The sequence below is a fragment of the Colossoma macropomum genome, unplaced genomic scaffold (assembly GCF_904425465.1).
Source record: "Colossoma macropomum unplaced genomic scaffold, Colossoma_macropomum, whole genome shotgun sequence".
Taxonomy (NCBI): domain Eukaryota; kingdom Metazoa; phylum Chordata; class Actinopteri; order Characiformes; family Serrasalmidae; genus Colossoma; species Colossoma macropomum.
This window is the reverse complement of record NW_023494808.1, coordinates 21,508,053-21,527,770: the sequence shown is the minus strand read 5'-3', so window position 1 is coordinate 21,527,770 and position 19,718 is coordinate 21,508,053. Positions and strand designations below refer to the sequence as shown.

The following is a 19,718-nucleotide window of genomic DNA, read 5'->3' as shown; positions in this document are numbered from 1 at the left end:
AACCATGTGCTGTATTGGGTTAGCATTATGCTATGAATCCAAGGATTCCACTGCTAGGAGGTAAAAATACCACATACAACATCAGTAGTATGATAAATAAACTTACAAATAAATAAACTGAAAATGAATAATAAGTTAGCATATTAGCCATTAACATGTGTGCACTTTAACATGGTAAGATCATCTTGCAGTAACTACATCCTCCATGACACTTGAGGCAATTGCTTTGTCTTTTATTAGATTGGTCCATGTTCGGCTCAGGCAGCAAGCCAGCTAGCCAAGCTGACATTTACAAGCCTCCCGACGTGCAGCATGTACATTAGGTCCAGTTTTACTGGAGGTGGTTAACACACTAACGGTGATGTTATTTTATTAGCAGGGCCCTTTCTGCGTCAGTGGCTGATTTATCCCCTTGGATTTGTTCTCAGCCTCCCGTGTTGTATTCGCTCTTATTTAAATGCAACGCTTAATTTACCACCACATATCCCTGGTCAGCGCAGCGCTGACCCAGCAGGAGACTCCAGCAATCAAGAGATAACACAATTAAAAGTACAGAAAGTAAGAGTGGTGTGCGGGTCTTTGTGTGGGAGTGTGCGTGTGCGTATGAGAGAGATTTTCCAAAAAAAAAGCCATTAGTCCGTTCATTAGTAGTGGGGCATGCTGTCTCGCTCCCCAAAATTGAGTTTGACACTTTAAATTGGTCTTTGTGGACATGGAACATTTAGTTATGCTAATAATATTTCTTTTCACCGTGGTTGCCTAATTAAAGTCCGATGACGACAATCCAAGTCAAGCATAATTGACATTTCTAGCGTTAATTTCAGGTCAATTGGGGTTTCGGTGGGAAAACCTTGTGCTTGATACATGACGGCTATTTGTACCATATTTTGTCTGGCCTGTGGCGTGAGATGTTTTACCCAAATTAACTTCAGAGCAGTCAATTGGATCCACAGTCATTGCAATTTATTATATCAAATGATCTATTCTGGTAGCGAAAAAAAAAATGCACATCCACACTCTTAGGATTTAGTTGGTCAGAGCTCTAAAGTAAGTGGACTTATGCAAAGACTGCTCACTGAAATAAAACCAGAAATGCTTATTAAATGACACTATCAATGAAATGACTCAGCTGCTGTCTTGTTCAAAATTTAAGACGTAAACAAAGTAATTCAGAGCAGTTTTATGTGAAATGCTCCATTCTAGAGAAATTTATAAATTTAGAATAGTTCACAGTGGTGATATGAAATAGATATCTAAAGAGTTTAATGGTTCTCCTCAGCTCCCTCACAGCAAGTTATTACATTAACTGGTTATGAATATGCTCTGTGATGCCTGAGACTTTGTTTTATAATAGTTTTAGCCTGAAATGATAGTAAGTAAATAGATAGTAAGTAAAAAGGCTATTTTTGTCATAACCCTTAGTGGTTTGTATCACCACCAGAAATCACTCAACAAAATACATTTTCAAATCAAACCACTTTGAATTACTTTTCACCTCAATAATTGATTTACGCAGATTTTTTTAAAAAAATGGTGCAATTCTGTTTTAACCCTTGGAAGCCTCAATTCTCTCTATTGATAACAGAAACATGGTGTAATTCGATGTTTATTATTTCTCACTCGTAGCTTATTAAAGCAAGTGGAGAAATTCTCTTAAAAGCTCAGATTCTAAACAATTAGTCAATACTACATTTGTGTTTGCAAGTAGAAGAGGAGATATTTTATTATCTGAATTTCATTAAATGGTTGTACTAGTGTGTGTACAGCAGAGGTGTAGATTACTGACTGCTCAAAAAGAAAATCTTCTGATGGCTGGTAACCAGTGTTAGATGGTGGGCCTACGCTGGCTTGAGGTTGGCTAGTGATCAGCGTTAGATGGTGGTCCTACTTTATTCTGATGTTGGCTGATCAGTGTGCAATAGTGAGGTGGGGCTTGGAAAGTCAACATTGACACATGGATGTTAGCTGAACAAACAGAAGTCAGGCCCGTGGCACAATACTATTCAGCCCGCAAAATTATTTGAATTTTCCATTAATATTTAGCTCATTTCAACATGAGCTGCACTATGATCATAATGCATGCTCTGCCCCAACAACAATATGGCCCAGTGGTTACACAAAAAGAAAATTTGGTGTCTAATTCAAGCAAATAGGCACTTTTTAAATGTCCCCAGGTGGTAGATTTTAAGAGGTTTAATAGTTACCTATATGTAATGTATTCTATTGTTTTATATAAAAGAATTCGTTTTTTATTTAAGATTATTTTTGAATTAATTGATTATTTTGCTGTTGCAGTTTGGCATATTTTGAATAAAGCTGGTCCAGGGATTTGCTGAGATTGTTTTATATGTCCTTTTAGTGGTTGAGTTTAACACCCCTGAGCTAACAGCCTGTACCAACCAACATAGCCTTAACCTTCAGAAAATAAAAATGACCAAAATGTGATTTAATTACCAAAATATTTAAATTAAGTTTGATTTAAGACAGCAATAATATGATGGTATGGGTATAGCCTTCAACACTTCACCCTAGACTTTTGAGCATAGTGCTGTAAAAAGTCAGACTCTGGTTATTTAGCTAACCTGCAGTGCTATTGTCTCAGCTGATAGTAACAAGGCAGTTAAATGTGTGGTCGTGTGTTGTCATCGATTTTTTTTCTTTCTCTGGTCATGGCAACTACAATGAAGTAGGCTAGTTGGTGGATGTCATCCAAAGTAGAGCAGTGTCTCTGTAAGACATAGTGCCTCCTAGCTCACTCGCAAGTTCTAACTATGCTCATCACTAAAATGAAATTCCTGCTACGCCACTGGTGTACTTGTTTTTCTGAAAGTCTTTTGTTTACATTTTTGTCATTTCTGATCATGGAAACATACAGAAAATGTCAAGGACATATTTGAACCTGTTGGCACACAATGTCAGTGTAATTCATTACATAACTACTCATTCAATTATTTAGTTATATGTAACTAATTCTGTAATGTAAATCGAATGTAGAGCAAAACAACCATTATAACTCCAGAATTCTAAGGGTTAAAATTTTACAGGGTTGAATACATGTACTCTCCTCCTCTTCGGTCAGGGGTAATTACATTGACCTTTCTCTTAGAACACAGGTTACGAATCTGTTGAGACTGTGTGTATGTGTAGCAGTGCATTTCACAAAAAGTTGTCTTTTCTCGGCCATCTGGTCAAATCTACAATTCAAAATGACATGAAGGGTAGAGGCTGCTGGTGTGTGCGTGGGTATGCCCCTCCCCCGCAGCAGAGTAACCCTCGTATGTCAGACAAGCAAAGGCCCTGGAGGAACACTCATAGTCCTCTAGATTTTTGCAATGCATTTTGAGAGAAACATCCAATTTTCTCCCATTTATCTCTCTTCCCGTGCCACCCTCCTCCTCTTTTGGCAGAGCGGTCCTAGCTGACCTGAACCATCTGCTCTCCATCTTGCGAGGAGGGGCCCAGGGCCCAAGCAGATATTTTTTCTCTACTAGACATACCAGCCTCGTCTGTCCCTCCATCCCTTCCTCGCCTACTTCCTCCCTCTCAACTCTTGGGACAGTTTGTAGACACAGCTTTGCTGGGAGGGAGACAGGACAGTTCAGGTCAAGGACGGCTGCCAGTCTCCTGCATTGCCCCTCCTTTCCAATATTACATCACTTTCCGCCACTCTATGAGGTGCTGTGTAGACAACTCCAAGCGAAGTGACTCACAGTAAAGCTGCACTTGTCTGAGCCGCTCAAGGGAGGCGCCTGTTTAACAGCCGGCGTTGCTGACCTGAGGGACTGATGAGCATGTAAATCCTGAGCAATTTCAAACTGAAGTCTCATTTATGGTGTTTAGAAGTCTACTGTCTGGGCCTGGTGGGCACTGGTGCAAATTTTGGGGGGTGGTCGAGAGGGAAAAGTCACGTCTCCATGGTGAAATTATAAAAGGATTTCATTATTAATTTCATAATGCCACAGGATGGTTGTTGCTGACTTACAAAGGTATTTTGCTAAAACAAGTATACCAACAGACAGATTAGACTAAGTGCTGTGGCACAATGGAGAAATTCAATGCCACTCTAACAGTTGATACAATTGAATCCTAATACTGATTTGTGACATTATTATAAGTGTTAATATTGTTTTGTTTTGTGTTTTAATATTGACATAAAAAGCATACTAATGTGAAATTGTGGGTGTACTTTGTTTACCCAGTTTTAGGTTTGAATTGCTGTCTGAGGCTTTAGCCATTAGTTGCATGACTTTCACAGTAATTTATTGTACCATATAACAGTAAATAATAGCAAAATAACAAATGTATACTGTGACTCCAGTCTCCTACACTACATAATTACTATAGCTGTATTATGATAGTAGTAATAAGCTGTAAGTGAAATACAGTAATCTTCCATATAATTACAGAACAAGTGTAAAAGTAATGCAACTCAGTAAGTAGTAATACATGGTAACATACAGGAAAAAGACTTGTAAAACATGACGAAAAACTGACATCTGGCAATACCAATAAACACTGATGTCAAAGCCTCATTCGTTCAGCATTTAAACAATATTAAAAGAATTTAAAAAGTATTTAAAACACCAAAACCTGAACTAAAAACACATTATGTTGTTATTAAAACGTTGATGCCTCTGTAACAATCAGTTGCTGTCATATGACATAATGCCATGTGTCACAGCTCAGTGGGAACCTCACAGTAATTTGCTGTGTTATTACAGATAATATCTTAAGAGGAGTTGATTCCACAACGGAATGATGAATACAGTAATTTACTGTGAAAGAGTAGCATTAAAGACTGTGACGTCCTGGCAATAATTAATGGTGTGGTCTCCGGCTGAGCACAGGTCTGTTTTCTGATGAGTTGCACGATCTCTCAGGTATTCTCTCTCTCTCTCTCTCTCTCTCTCTCTCTCTCTCTCTCTCTCTCTAACATTATAGTCTATAGCTGAATTCAGAAAAGCTTTAGAGTTTGAGGAATGGTTGAATGCACCCCTGAAGGAAACCAGGAATGAAGTTTAGCACTACATCAGTCACAATCACACCATGGATTATAAGAGGGATGTGTTGGCTGGTGTAAAGGTCACAGCAGATCTCTGCTCTTGTTTGTTAAACTCACCTAAAGTGTGAAGCCTTTCTGCAGTAGCAGCAGTAATGAGAGGAACTTCAGCACAGCAAGACTAACAGCTGATCAGAGGAGGGTGGATGCTGTTCTCTGCCAGGCGCAAATCAACAATTCCACAAAAATGCACTGATAAGAAATACTGCTGTAGTGTATTATAGTCATGTGCAAAAGTCTGGGCATCCCTGGTCAAAGTATACTTTGTTGATTTTCTAACTGAAAATAAGGAAACATCCTATACAGAGAACACATTTCCGCACATCTGCACTGTTTATTTGCTGAATTTAACATGCTGGGGGAGGAGTGGAAAACAAAATATGTGGCCTGTGAAAAACTTTTCTAGTATAGATTTTACATTTTATATTCTGTTATATTTTTCCAATATGTTAATTTTAGCAAAACAATACGTACATCAGTAAATAAAATTATAAAACAAAACAATAAAAACAAATTATGCATTAAAAATTCCCCCCCCAAAAAATGCTACAATACACCATGTGCACTCTTCAAAAAGTTGCATTTTCAAAACGTTCTTTAGTAAAGAAAATGTGGTAACACTTTCTATGAATGTCACCTTTGTAAGCATCTATAAACACATTCATAACATATAATGCATTCATAAGACATTATAAACATAGCTATAAATATTTATAAAAATGCACTATACGTTATAGCCATGTTTATTATGCATTATGAATTGTTAACATAATACATTATAAGTATTGATCATAAATTATAAGAGCTCATAAGTTGTATTTGTCCGCTCTAAGTAAAGTGAAGCGTACTGTACTAAAGCCTCCTCCAGTGTTAAGAGTGAGGCTTCAAGTTGAAGTATTTACTGAAACACTAAAACATACACAGTAAAGCACATTACAGGCTTCAAACGTCAGAGTTTAAACTAGTGCTGCCATCAGTGCTTTACCCAAGGTAATGCACACCACTGTAAGCTTGTTATTTGTCTTTACTTTACGCTCTCCAAGCTGGGAATGACTTCTTTGGCACTGACATTGTAACATGTTATTAACACTATTTATAATGCATTATATTAACAATTCATAATGTATAATAAACATGGCTATAAAGTGTAATTCAGTGTAATTCCTTTTTATAAATATTTATAACCATGTTTATAATGCCTTATGAATACATTATAACATGTTATAAATGTGTTTATAGATGCTTACAAAGGCGACATTCATAGAAAGTGTTACCGAAAATGTTTCTGTATAGCACCAAAAAGTTTCTTCTATTGTTACAATTTCAAGCTTGTAACAATAGAAGATACTTATTTGGTTCTATATAGAACTCTTTTCAAAAAGGTTCCATACAGAACCATTTACAGCACATTCTCTATCAATCTGAAGAACCATTTCATGATTCAAAGAACTCTAAGCATGTAAAGGGTTCTTTGAGTGTTTATAGTTCTATATAGAACCTTTTTTCCCCTAAAGAACCCTTGAATAACCATTATTTGTAAGAGCATGCACCACACCCTGCTGCACAGAAGAGTTTAAGGTGTTGCCGCGTCTCAGTCCAACCAAGCATATGTGGGATATGCTAGAACAACAAGTCCAATTAACAGCGGCTCCTCACAGCTCAGAACTGAACCCAAAGAATCTGCTGCTAAGGTGCCAGATACCACAGGGCACTTTCAGGGGTCTTGTAGAGTCCATGTCTTGGCAGATTGGAGCTGTTTTGGTGGCACACAGAGGACCAACAGCATGTTAGGTCATAATATTTTGGCTCATTGGTTGTATAATGGAATACTAGGCACATCACTTTCAGCCACTATACAAGGTGCTGTATAGACATCTCTAAAGCGAAGTGACTCATAGAAAACACATACTTGTCAGTCCTGCTCAGGGCAGGCACCTATTTAATAGCAGGCAGTGCTGACCTGAGGGACTGATGTGGGATATGCAAACAAGGGCCTATCTGGACCTGAACTGGAGGTGCTTTGTGGATTGAAATAGCTAGTGATCACACTACTATTCAAGTCTGGAGATGTTTTTAATGCAGTTTTGCTTTGGAGATACAGTTCTAGGAAAAAGGGGTAAAGGCAATAGTTATAGATACAACTATAATAACTCAAAGAACCATCTGAATGAAATTTGATTTTAAATAGCCATTTGCCTGGTCAAATGGATTTCTCTAACTTCGAGCGCCTCTTATGTATGGACTTCTTCAGCATTATATGGAACCCTTTTTCCTAGGAGTGTAGTTTAGAACATTTACAGTATGTGGAAGCTATGATGTCACCCCAAAAGAACCTTTACGGCATCTTTATTTTTCAGACGTTTTTAAGCTAGGAAGCTTTGGAAAAATGCAGGTGATTCTAAAATGACTTAGAAAGCTGGAGAGCAAAGAGAATGAATATATAATAAAATTTATGTCATATTTCAAATGTGGTGATCAATTTTTAAGACAGAAAACTTGAACAAATTATTTTAAGTAGACATTACAGTGTATTACTATGCTTTACTATGCTTTTTTGTTATTATTGTAATATCATTGTATAATATAATTGCTATTAATGTGATTCTAAGCTTTTGAACAATACTTTGCATCGCTTTCAGACACTATTCGAGGTGTTGTGTAGCCTCCAGCAACATGACTCACAGTATAGCTGTACCTGTCAGACCTGCTCAAGGGAGGCACCTACTTAAGCCTATTTATGCTGACACAAGGGACCAATGGGGGATATGCAAATGAAGGCGGTCACTTTGGCCTATCTGGACCTGAATTGGATACAAGGCAGCACCTGGGGGCTGGAAATAGCCTTGATTATGTAAAACATCGGCAGTGACTAATAATCATGGCTATTCCCCGTCAGTCTGCAGCTCTGCTTTTGCATTCATTAGGCAAATGTAAGCAACGAGCCTCAGAATAATTACGTAACCACAATCTGATTGGCAATGGCTAGTGCCATGTCAATGCTAATGCATGGACGCTAATGCTTAGATGTTTTCTTTTGTTAGAAAAAGGCAATCGATTCGCTGTGGTATTCTGCTCCTTCCGTATCTACTTTCAGCTTACTTACATTATTATTTTGCATACATTACTCTGTTGGGCTTTGTTATTTCAGAGCTCAAATTCCATTATCTTCTTTCAGAAGATCTTGTGGATTGATTTTTATATTCACTTGCCAAGTGTTGGAGGGAAGCCTAACTCAGGGCTTATTTTAGTGACCTTATTCATAAACCATCCAGTATACAGATTTTGGCAGCTAGTGCAATTTGCAGTCACAGTATATGGCAAAAAGTAAGGAAGACAGCGGGTTTTTATTTATTTATTCATTTTTACAATTTAGTCAATTTGCCAACAACCAACCGAACACAATATGCTTATTGGCATCAAGTGTATCCAAAGTTTTTTCCAAACTATTCCCCCAAGAATTAACATATTTTAGAGTTGCTTAAGTGTTGAATGGAGCTACACATGATTCTAAAATAACCGAGGAGGCTAAATATAACTGAAAACACTAAATTTACCATCCAGTATGCTTCATTTTTGAAAGGCATGCTCTGAAATAGAGGTGCCTATAAATGTTCCTTAAAGTGATGCTATAAAGAACCTATTTCAGAGTTCTTTAAAGAACTATCCATTGACAGGTTCTTTAGGGAACCAAATGTAGGTATCCTATGGCATCTTCTGTGCAAATGAGGGCCTACTTGGACCTAAATTAGAGGTACCTAGAAGATTGAAATAGCTAGCGATCACACTAACATTTAAAAGACTGAAGGCCATTTTTAAATACAAGTTCCTAAATCATTCTTGACTTGAATGTGTGGGTCTGCACACTTAAGATGGTTCAAGGGTTCTTTAGTAAAGATACATACAACCATAAACACTCAAAGAACTCTTTGCATGCTTAAATGGTTCTTTGCTTGGTGAACTTATAGTTCAGACTGATGGAGAATGTGTTGTATATGGTTCCATATAGAACCTTTTTAAAAATGGTTCTATATGTAGCACCAAAAGGTTTCTTCTATTGTTACAAGCTTGACATCGTTATAATAGAAGAACCTTTTTTGGTGCTATATAAGCCAATTTTAGAAAGGTTCTATATAAAACTATATACAACACATGCTCCATCAATCTGAAGAACCATTTCACCATGCAGAGAACCGTATGAAATGGTTCTATATCGAACCATTCCCTTTACTAAAAACCCGTAAAAAAACAACATCTTAAGAATGTAGAAAAAAAACTTGCTAGGGAAAGAACTTTTACGTTATGTGAAAATTCTTTAAATTAAGAAAAGGTTCTTCACACATTATTTACAAAAATGGTTCTTTGAAGCAGCGGTTCACAAACTAGTCCTTTTTTTCTAGCCCTGTGTATAGCACATTGGGTTGGAGCAAAAATCTGCACACTGGGGGTTCCTGAAAGACTAGTTTGAAAACCACTGCTTTGAAGAACCTTCCAGGAAAATGTTCTTTAGGAACTAAAAGTGGTTCATCTGTCATCACCCCAAAGAAAATTTTTGGCACCTTTATTTTTAAGTATTTGATGATCAGATCTAGAATGCAGATCACATAATAACAAATTATTATAAATATTGTAAAATTATGAAAACCTTATACATACATGTTGTTGTCCCCTCTTACAATGACCCATTTTAATCATTTACAAAGTGTTCATTTAACTACTGATTCAGTTCTTCTAGACTTCAGAAGAACTGAAATTGGAAAATCAGGTGATTAGAGCTGCAATTAGCATATCACCAGCTAAAATAATCTATGTCAATAAACATAAGCAGCCATTATAACTCTAGAAAAATACAGGAAAGCAGTGTTTAACATTTTACCATTCGTATTGGCCAATGCTGGAGAAGTCGCTCAAAGTTTGTCAGAATAACATGACTAGGCTGCAGTATGTGAGGGTGTGCACGTGTTGACTGCAAGGGTGTGAGATGTTCTGGACAAGCAGCTCAGCGGCTATCAAAGCCCCCCCATTGTCCTTTGTTTAACCCCAAAGGCTAACTCTTCTGAACACAGAGACCCGAAAAAGCTTGTGGATCAAACGACCCTGGCATTCAAGGTTGAGAACCATCCAGATCAATCACATCAGAATCAAAAGCTTTGCAGCCAGATTGGCTTGTGAGCATGCTACACACAGCGGTAGATATGAGAACATGGAGGCTTGCTGTTTTGGCTTCATTTTATTTTAGCGCTCAGCCATTGCTTACACTGCATGTTGGTTTACAGCATACAAATTGTGACATTTTGACACCATTGGATGGATGGAAAGTCAGAATCAGGTCTTTGTCAGATGGGTGATGTACCCAAAAATACTATAAACACAAAAAAAGCAGTGTTTCCTAATCCTGGTACTGGAGGCCCCCTGCTCTGCACATTTCAGTGCTTTCCCTGCATGCCTGATCCAACTAATCAGCTCATTAACAACCCTTACTGAGCAGTAGTGGGTGTTAAAGCAGAGACTGCATTAAAATGTGCAGAGCAGGGATACCCTCAGAGCACGGCTGGGAAACACTATGCCAAACCCTATCATAGTGATCATGTTCAAGGGTCTATATCATGGAAAAACAACATTCCAAATTTGCAACACACTCCAAAATTGTCAGGACCTTATCTTACTTTTTAACAGTACTTAATTGTTTAGGGACTAATGACAACAATTGAAGTGTTGAAAGCTGTGTTTGTGTAAATCATATGGGGTCTTCATTGTAAAATTTTGCACTTCATAATGCACCAGATGTTTTGAATGGGAGTCAGGTCTGGACCACAGGTAATCCAGTCTAGCACCCACACTTATGAACTTGTAATACATGCAGAATGTGACTTGGCATTGTCATGGTGAAATAAGCATAAAATTGCTTGAAAAAGATGTTGTCTAGGAGGCAGCATATGTCTTTCAGTGTTGATGGTGCCTTCACAGATGTGTTGCCCATGCCATCGGTGCTAACACACTCCTATACAATGACAGAGGTTGGCTTTTTTTTTTTTAACAATGGTAACAATCTGGATGGTCATTTTCTTCTTTGAGAACAAAACATCTATTATGTCAAACATCGGAAAGTTTGACTCATTAGACCACAAAGTATGTTTCCACTGTGCATCAGACTATTTCAGATGAGAAGCCGATAGCATTTCTGGATATTGCTTCCACTGTGCATACTACAGTCTTAACTTGTAGCAAATCAGCGTTTATCAGCAGCAGTTCGTCAAAGCATTCCCAAGCTCATGCGGTGATATCACAAGCATGCTGTTTTTAATGTAGCGCCAACTGCAGGGTGTAATGTGGCAAGTGGCTTACCCCATGTGGGGATCAAACTAGCAACCTCTTCCTTAAGAAACGGACGCACTAAGGGCTGAGCCACCATCCAGGCACATGAGAGGGGCCTCAAGTGCAGAGCAGTAGAGACCAGAAAGAAAAGGCAATTACAAAGAATTTCTTAAGCAAGCACCAGGGGAGAAAGAAAGACTTAAAACCATAACTAATAAAAGGGAGAAAACAAGGCACTCAAGAATGTAAATGGGCAAGAAATCAAACCCTCAGTCCCCATGATGCTAGGCCAGAGCACTACAAAAGGTGCCACTGAAGGGGAGAGTGGAGGCATCAGCTAAACAGTTTAAAACCCTTGATTCTGTGTGCAAAAATGCACACAGAAAACTCCCTTCCTTGATTCTTTTGTTGCTCTCTCCCTGAGCACAGAAAGTAAAACAAACTCAAATTTTCTTTTTTTTTGTTTGAAACACTTCCACTAGAAACTACACTATATTGCCAAAAGTTTTGGTTGTCTGCCTTCACACGCATATAAACTTCAGTGACATCCCATAATATGATGTCGGCCCACCCTTTGCAGCTATAAGAGCTTCAACTCTTCTGGGAAGGCTTTCCACAAGGTTTACTAGTGTTTATGGGAGTGTTTAGGATTGTTTATGGGAATTTTTGACCATTCTTCCAGAAGCGCTGTCATTCCTAATCGTGAGGTCAGACACTGATGTTGGACGAGAAGGCCTGGCTCACAGTCTCCGCTCTAATTCATCCCAAAGGTGTTCTATCGGGTTGAGGTCAGGACTCTGTGCAGGCCAGTCAAGTTCTTCCACACCAAACTCGCTCATCCATGTCTTTATGGACCTCGCTTTGTGCACTGGTACGCAGTCATGTTGGAACAGGAAGGGGCCATCACCAAACTGTTCCCACAAAGTTGGGAGCATGAAATTGTCCAAAATCTCTTGGTCTGCTGAAGCATTAAGAGTTCCTTTCACTGGAACTAAGGGGCCGAGCCCAACTCCTGAAAAACGACCCCACACCATAATCCCCCCGCCACCAAACTTTACACTTGGCACAATGCAGTCAGACAAGGACTGTTCTCCTGGCAACCGCCAAACCCAGACTCGTCCATTGGATTGCCAGATGGAGAAGCGTGATTCGTCACTCCAGAGAACACATCTCCACTGCTCTAGAGTCCAGTGGCGGCGCTTTACACCACTGCATTCGACACTTTGCATTGCGTTTGGTGATGTAAGGATGTAATGCAGCTGCTCGGCAATGGAAACCCATTCCATGAAGCTCTGTACGCACTGTTCTTGAGATAATCTGAAGGCCACTCTGTCATTTTACGTGGCCTACCACTTCATGGCTGAGTTGCTGCTGTTCCCAATCGCTTCCACTTTGTTATAATACCACTGACAGTTGACTGTGGAATATTTAGTAGCGAGGAAATTTCACGACTGGACTTGTTGCACAGGTGGCATCCTATCACAGTACCACGCTGGAAGACCCATTCTTTCACAAATGTTTGTAGAAGCAGGCTTCCATGGCCACAGGTGTAAAAACCAAGCAAGGAAGTGATGGGAACAGCTGAATTCAATAATTTGGATGGGTGAGTGAATACTGTTGGCAATGTATTGTACTTAGTGAGAACAGAAATTAAGGAACACTCAAGAGGGCAGTAAAATGCTAATACTGGCTAACCAGAGAAACATGCTCATGGCACCATGAACTCAAGACTGAGCAGAGAGCTGTGTGAGCTCTCCTTAAATAAGGCATTCAACAGCTGAGACTGATCAGCCCTGATCAACTTGTCTTGGTTCTCTGACTCACTCTAGTGGCTGGATGTTACACAGGGTCGGAGGTCATGGACATTCATTTGCAGTTTCGGCCTTGCCCTTTGCACCTTTATAAGATTTCTTTTGATCATTCAGTGAACATTAATTTTAGACTGCTGAATTATTTGTATTTTTTGTATTTTTTGCAAAGTGTGCAAGCCTTGACCCATCCTTGTTCATGCAGGACACAGCCTTTCCAGGGTGCTCATTTTATATCCAGGCATGATTGCATCACCTGGTTAAGATGTTTTTTTTCACATCATTCCTAGTCCTAAATTGCCCTGTCTCAACATTTTTGGAACATATTTCTAGCTTGAAAAGCTCTGGAAAACATAGGTGCCATAAATTATCTATAGAAGAACTACCTTTGGTTTCCTAGAGAATCTTTCAGTTGATGATTCTTTGAAAGAACCACTTTTGAAAACGTTGTGGGAGCCTGAAAGACCTTCCAAAAATGTAAATAACCTTCACATAATTAACACATTCTAAAAAATGTTCTAGAAAACAATGACGTTGATAAGTTAAAACATTGTAAATCTTGTCTTTGTACTTTTTCATTTTAATACAGGTGAAAAAAATGGATTTACAAATCATTGCTTTCTGTTTTTATTTGTATTCCACATACTGTCCCAACGTGTTTGGAATTAAGCTAATATGTAAACATAGTTAAAGTTTCAAAACTTTTTCCACCACGCAGTCCAAATATGGAAATAAAGTGCCCTGTTTTGAAAGTGTTTTTGTAATGTTATGTAAAAAAAAAGCACACATTTACATATATCTGCAAAATCAGTCTACAGCAGTCTAGGCTTGCTCATCATGCTGAAGTTAAAAGAGGGGTTTCAACCAAATTAAATAAAAGTCTGAAAAAGCACTGTAATAAAAACAGCCTGTTGAATTCTAAGGGATAAAGAGAGGTCAGAAATTGGTCATGTAAAATGATTCATGACTTTTGGCACATACACTCACACAAACATAATAAGTGGATCATCATAAGTGGGAAAAAATAAATTAGGATACAGGTCTCTTTAACAACAGTCCTACTTAAGTTTATTTGTCATTTGTTTCAAGGGAGAATAACATGTTTATTCATTTTGACTCATTTGTTTTTTTATTTCTTCATGCAATTAAAACAAAGACACAGTATTGCTTGGGAAAGATTAATTAAATCACTAGTTTCAGCTTGAAGCATTATTTTTCAGGTCAAGCCAAAAATAAATAAATAAATAAAAATACAGAAATACAGGGTACTGTAGTGTAGTTTAATGCCAAAACAAAATGCTAAAATGGTTTATAGAAAAATGCCTTTAAGTAATGTTTAATTTAACTCATTAATGCTTAATTTTGTTGTTTATCTAGTAAAAAGCAAGCATACTGGATAAAGAAATTTAACAACTATATTATTTTCCCATATTGTTTGATGCATTTCTCCACCACAGGCCTAACTTGTGCTTCTGTATCTTACAGGTGATTCTGATCCTGACCAAGCTTTATGACTTCCACTTGGGCAGTGTCACTGAGAGCTCCCTATGGAGGTAAGAGGTATTCACCTCTCTCTCTCTCTCTCTTCTCTGTTCTCTATCCACAACAATCCATTCCCCAGAGTCTGTAGTCTGTCTCCGCTGTTGTTCTGTAGCCTTCAGCAGGTAAATAAGGTGGCGCCTGTGTTAGAGATTAGTAGGCTTGAATATGTCTTGTACACTGCTGTCCTTACATCTCCTCCGGGAAAAACAGAAAACAGACAGAGAGAGACAGAAAACAGAGGTGGAGAAGACTCCAACAGTCACAGCAACCAAAATAACAATAGGAGCCAAAGTTGCGACTAGCTTCGCATTTTCACAAGATAGATGCTGTCTTCCAAATTAACAGGGACTGCTTTCTTGAATGCTACCTTTAGCAGCTTCTTCGCTACAATCAGCTGCCTTCTTCAGAATCACTGTTAGCCCCTTTCCTCATGACTACCATAAATTACTTTCTTTAAAACAAGCCTTGGCCAATTTTTCCCAACCACCATTAGCCACTTTCTTCAGAGCTAAAATTTGTCATTTTCTTTGAAACTAACCTTAGACGCTCTTTAAAACTAACCTGTCACTGTCTTCAAAACTATTGTTAGCCTTTATAGCCAAACCTAGCACTAGTCAGTTTTTTCAAAGCCACCGTTGCTTTCCTCACAACTACTGTCACTTTCTTCACAACTACTGTTAGCCTTTTTAGATAAATCTAACTCTTGCCATTTTTTTCAAAGCTACCATTAGCTACTGTCTTTAAAACTACCGTTAGCCCTATAGCGGAGTTTTAATGGGTGCTGTGGGTACCACACACCCCTAAAGAGCTATACAGACAAACCTCAAAAATATTTTTATAGCATTTATAGTGAAGCAGAAGCATTTTTTTTCATTTAATAAATGTCTTATTAACAATTTCTGGTCATTTTCCATCAATTAGTTCTTTGAAAGAAAGGGCCATCTCTCATTCTATCGCTCTGTGTGTGGGCCATTTCATTGGAATCATACAGTGCTTTTTAACTGCTCTTCAGAATTTCAGGTGGAATTCTGACTGGTGCTTGAAAATGCACTGTGGGATTCCAAGCAGGTTACAGCTAACATTTAACTTCACCTGTGCAGACAGAGGGAATGTTACAGGTTTGTGGAGGACAGTAACCAAAGAAATTAAAAGGGAAGACACATGTTTAGATGTAGTTTACATGATTTGCGCAAGAAGACAAAATTCATACAGAATCATACAGAGCTTGCCGGTTACTTGCTGAGCTAGCAAGCAAGCTAGCAAGATTGAGGGAGATAACTTTCTAGCTTTTCTGGATGACTGAAGGATCCTAAAAATAATAACAGCATAAAAAGCATAAGCCTGTGTTTTAGAATCATTGTAAGTTCAGACTGGCCCAGAAATGCTCAATACCCTTCCTTTATTTCCATAATGACATAGAAATGCCCACCAACGGTGAGCAGAGAGAAATTAAAAGGGGCTGACAACTTGCAGGAGAGTGAGAGCAGATGTTTAGTAGGGCATATGAACCCAGACAAGGCATTAGGTTGGCTAGAAGCAAAGGCAACCTAGCTTGCTAACTTTGGGGTTAGGGAAAATCCTTATATATGCAGTCTAGTTGAAAGTAGCTGTTTACATTGAAAATTAACATGTTTGAATACTGTTGGCTTTATCCAGTTTCTTAATCCTTATACTGAAAAAGCAAGCTTCACCCGTGTGCTAGCTGCCTTCTTCACAACAATTGTTAGCCACATTCTTACAACAATATGTAAACTTCAAAAAAAAAACTGCCCTGAGCTACTTTCTTCAAAACTACTGTTAGCTGCCTTCTTCACAACAATCATTAGCAACTTTTCTCAAAACTACTATTAGCTGCTTTCTTTACAACAATCATTAGCCATTTTCTTCACAACACTTTCTCCACAACAATTGTTTGCCACATTCTTCACAATTGCCATTTTCTTTAAAACTACCCTTAGCCATTTTCTTCAAAACTATTGTTAGCCGCTTACCTAAAAACTATTGTTAGCTACTTTCTTTTCAAGACTTTTCACAAGCTAAAGTTAGAATTAGCTAACTTTGCGCATTGCAAAATCCAGGCCGAAGAAAACTACTTCTTTCCTCTGTCCCTCATTAGCCCCGTTCTCTGGGAGCCGTCCAGCTGCGTGTACGGCTTACATCCCCTCTTCCGCCACTTTTGTGGGTCAGGCCAGTGTTACAGGATCTCTGAAGCGCTTTTTCGTGTCAGTACTGAAGGTTTAATGGCTCTTTGTGATCTAAGGCAGCCGGTGGTTTTGTGTCAGAGTGCTGCCAAGCTAGACAGAAAGAGACCATAAGGTCATAGGGGAACTCGTATACAGAAATAGCATATATATATATATGACCTGGACTTCTATCTAGACACTTTCCAGACCTGAGTATGTTAGAATGTAACATAGAACAAATTGGCAGATTTCTCCAATGTGAGAAAAAGCCTGTTTTTGAGTCATGGTGATGTTAGAGCCTATGTAAACTTAACCTCTTTATGCGTCTGATCAGGCTGATCGGACAACTGTTTGATTGTGAAAAATGTAAATGCAACCAAGACGCATTGGTGACTGATTGCTATCTGATTGCTCAGACAACTCTGCAAGGGGTTAAAAACACATTGTAGATACAACTGAGCCAAGTGTAAATGTATCCTTTTCTTCAAGTAACATATTGCTACTGTCTGAACAAAACATTGTATCTCCTTTTTTGTCGTTTTTCAATTTTTGACATAATTTGAAAGTACCTGTTGTCCTATACATTGGTTGTAAATTTACTGATAAATGGATAAACAGAAATGATCCAAAATTACTTGGAAAAAGTCTGGTTCCATTGACTTACATTAAAAGTAGAGTACATTTTTTCTTCTCCTGTAAAGTTCTCATTTTGGAGATATGAGGTTTTCATCCGACAACAGCGATGTGCAACTTTTACTGCTCTTACATAACTCTTACATAATTTCTGCCATCATTCTGACAAATTCTAGGAAAGAATTCCTGAATTTGTGTGGCATGAGGCAGGCACCAATGGAAACCACTTTCTATCCGACTAACAGAGATGCATGTGTCTGACCAGGTCCAAAGGGACTATGGATAAAACTTATTTAGTAAGTATCCTGACATGAGGAGCCTAAGATAACAACATTAAATTACAAATGTATAAATAGGATTTTAGGATGTAAAAAGTTTTGAAGACATCACTAACATTGTCACAAGAAGATCTCACAACAAGGAAAGAAGTGAAGAACCCTGGAATTGTTCTAGCTGGAGCTGTTTTATGCATTGAAATTCAGTACATGTCAGAGAGAATGAATAATACTGTATACTTAGTGAACAAATACATGTTCTTGTGTCACTGCTTTCTCCATATTTACAGTATGGTGACTTTGAGAGGATGACTTGGCAGCCGGCCAAATCTCTAATCCAACCCCCCATCTAAATTGAATATTTTCTGGCTCTCTGATTTCTACATCATCTTGCTGTAATCCATATAGGTTTCTGAACAGCAGATTACTTCTAGCTCTTGTTTAAATGTATTTTGGAGCCTGTGTTGAGATAAGATCTATGCCATCACTCTTTTGCCATGTACTTATTATGTAGCTGTATCTCGTCCTTAGCAGCTGGTCGTTGTCTGTTTTTTGGACGATGGGCCCAATACCCCTTGCAGCAGTTGGCAAGCATGTGCTGGATTTCAAAGTTAATGCTTCTGCTCAGGTCACATGAAATGATGAAAAGATCTTTCAATGTTAAAGATAAAGGAAGCTATAGTTCCTTCATTTAAGATAGTTATATTGCTATTTTCATAGACTCAATTCATTGTTTAATGCAACACAGCAACAACAATAATAATGCATATTTAAATCTGTTTTTAGAGTATATGTCTAGATTCCTAATACAGGACTACCACAGGATTTGTTACAAATTAGGCTACTAGCCAACTTCTCACTGTAGTTAAACTGAGCAGAACCTTTGATGCACATTAAAACTGATTCACACCCAAACACAGTCCACACAGGCCAGCTTCACAGTGAGCAGACCTTTATCCTGGTATTCGGCATTATCCTGCCACAAAGCCCCGGGAATCCTCTGTCTCTGTGCAGCCCGAGCCACAATCCATCACAATGACGGGCTGGCGCTACCACGGGATTCCATGTTGACAAAACGAGGGCAGCTGCGATCATATTCAGCTTTCTGCAAATGAGGCCTGGTGGGATGCATCGGCTTTTCTCCTGCCATTCCTCAGTGAAAGGTGCACGTGCCTCAAGAAATAATGGAGCTCTGGTACCAACAACTTCCTTCAAGCAACCATCCAGCAACCCTGTTTTCTTCACAACCACAGTTATCCACTTTCTTGACAACCACAGTTATCCACTTTCTTCACAACCACCTTTAGCATCTTCTTCACAACCACAGTTAGCCACTTTCTTCACAACCACAGTTAGCTACTTTCCTCAAGACCACCATTAGGCACTTTCTTCAAATCCATTGTTAGGCTCTTTCTGTTAGCCACTTTCTTCATAACCACAGTTAGCCACTGTCTTCAAAACCACAGTTTGCCACTTTCTTCACAACCACAGTTAGCCATTTTCTTCAAAACCACAGTTAGCCACTTTCTTCACAATCACTGTTAGCTACTTTCTTCAAGACCACCATTAAGCACTTTCTTCAAAACCACAGTACAGTTAGCTTCTTTCTTCAATACAGTCATTAGCCATATTTTCTTCCAACTTAACATTAACCACTTTCTTCTAAATGACTGTTGGTCAGTTTCTTTTAAACTACTGTTAGCAATTTTCTTTGAAATGACTGTTGGCCTGACCGTTCTTGAAAACTACTTTAGTCACCTTTCAAAACAAATCTTTTGCTTTTTCCCCCAAAATGATAGCTTATAACCATTAGTCATTTTCTTCTAAACATTAGCTGCTTCTTAACAGTAGCCACTACTGTTAGTCACCTTCTTCAAAATGACTGTTTGCTGCTTTTTTCCAAACA

At 38.5% G+C, this 19,718-nt stretch overlaps 1 protein-coding gene across 1 annotated transcript in view; it reads left to right on the top strand.

The window, feature by feature from the left end:
- The window catches only part of sorcs3 (sortilin related VPS10 domain containing receptor 3), a 366,544-nt gene that overhangs the window by 142,825 nt on the left and 204,001 nt on the right, over positions 1-19,718 (top strand). The window contains exon 2 of the mRNA XM_036557300.1: positions 14,665-14,732. Within this exon, the coding sequence (XP_036413193.1) occupies positions 14,665-14,732 (68 nt within the window). The remainder of the gene's footprint in view (positions 1-14,664; positions 14,733-19,718) is intronic.